Raw genomic sequence first — 1,888 nt, 5'->3', positions numbered from 1 at the left:
CTTTAATTGTGTGGAAACCCCGCAGCTAGACAGACTTGGAGGAGTTAGACCCATGAAAACAGAAAGCGAGGCCCTGTCAAGGTTAATGAAACAATCCGGCATGGAGGATGCGCGAGTGTTATTGGGATCAGCTTTGGTGGAACTTGAGCTTCCAAAGCATGAACATTTCACTCATCGGCAAGGGGAATCCGCGAGTCGACTGGACCGATTTTACTTATCTTCGTCCTTAAGTGCATGGATGCAATGGCTAGAAGTGACTCCATCGCCTATGATTTCAGATCATGCCGAAATCATGTTGCATCTACGGGATCCAGCCCGCAGGAGACCTACGCAACGCAGATCCTCAAGACCACCCTACCCTTTCCGCGGCTCTCATACCGAACGTATAATACAGGAGCTTCTTGAGGAGTTACTCGGGTCAGCGCCGCAACGTGACCAACTACGCTGGGACTGCTGGATAAAGGCGAGCAGAAAAGCAGTTAAAAATGTTGCTCAACGCGATAAGAAACGGAGGAAACAAGTTGCAGTAAAGTTAAAACGTCAGATTCAGGAAAATAGCAAGACCGGGGTGCAGTTAGTGACGGCGTTAGTCGACGACCTTCGCCAGCGGAAACCAAAACGTGCAGGGGATCGACTACATCGGACGCGGGAACAAGTACGCTGGCTTTTTAAGGAGACAGCTGTGTGGGAACGAGATCAAACTGTCTCACAAATTCTGCCACCACCCAATTTGAAATTTGACCCGGATATGCCTATTCAGGAGCGATTCTCTAAAGTGTGGAAGCAAATAACTGGAAAACGGCATAGTCAGTGTGATGAAGCAAGCAGTGGAGAACTTTGTCACTATTCCGTCGGAGAGGAAAGTGAACGAGGCGGAAAACACTCAGCTAAAGGCGTGTTAGCAGTTTAGGATATACTGTGCGTGAAAATGTAGAAGTGTCATTGCCTTTATCTCCGTACTCCCTGCAGCGTACCCAGCAGCCACCCGTGCATTACTCCTCTGCAAATCCTCGAGCCGGCTCCCGAACCGGTCAAAGGAACCGGTTATACGGTCGCTTTCCAATATGGCGAACATCAGCGCTGAAGATCTATGCGCAGCAATCAAAGCGTTAGAGAGGCACAAAGCAGCAGGAGAAGACGGACTGGGGAATGATTTCTACTGTGATGGGTCTGAAGTGATGGTGTGGAAGTATGCAATGAACTACTACACGGAGCCCTCCCACCGGGATCGTTCATGAAGGCCATTATCATGTTGCTGCGCATGAAAGGGGATTTTCCAAACGCACTTGACTATAGGCCAATGCAAACGAGCTATAAAATATTTGCAAAGGTGATCGCAACACGACTTCAACGTTTCCTCGGGCGGCTGATTAGAGATACTCAACAATGATTTGTTCATGGAAGGCAGATGAGCAGGTCGGTCATCATCATGATAGCTCAGATAGATGGGGTAGTTACGGACGACCTCAAATCCGCGGGAGATAGCGCGGGCATCCTGCAGATAGATTTCGCAAAGGCGTATGACACCGTCGATAGAGTCTACTTGTTGGAAGTACTCCGTCAATTCGGATTTGCGTCAGGGTTCGTAGCCCTGGTCGAGAGATTACATGACAATACAACAGCGCTGTATTTGGTAAATGGGAAGCTCTCGGGGCCGATGAACGTGATGTCCGGGATACGGCAGGGCTGCCACTTGGCTCCTCTGTTATTTATTCTAGCTGCAGATCTGTTGGGGATAGCAATTTCTCAGGATACTCAGCTCAAAGGGGTTCCAGTACCAGGTTTGGATCCAGCTCAGGAAGACCAATTCTCAGCATTTGTGGATGATTCGACAGTATTTATACAGCAAAGCAGCCAGCTTCCTCGAGCACTGGCCATTGTCGAGGAA

General features: G+C 49.2%; 1 protein-coding gene across 1 annotated transcript; it reads left to right on the top strand.

The window, feature by feature from the left end:
• Positions 1-100: 100 nt before the first annotated feature.
• PPTG_07856 (hypothetical protein) lies at positions 101-910 on the top strand (the record flags this gene model as incomplete). Its single annotated transcript, XM_008902235.1, has 1 exon — positions 101-910. The coding sequence occupies one exon, from the start codon at positions 101-103 to the stop codon at positions 908-910; it is 810 nt and encodes a 269-aa protein (XP_008900483.1).
• Positions 911-1,888: the final 978 nt, after the last annotated feature.

This window comes from Phytophthora parasitica (genome assembly GCF_000247585.1).
Source record: "Phytophthora parasitica INRA-310 unplaced genomic scaffold supercont2.13, whole genome shotgun sequence".
Lineage (NCBI taxonomy): Eukaryota > Oomycota > Peronosporomycetes > Peronosporales > Peronosporaceae > Phytophthora > Phytophthora nicotianae.
This window is presented reverse-complemented; position numbering and strand designations above follow the sequence as displayed.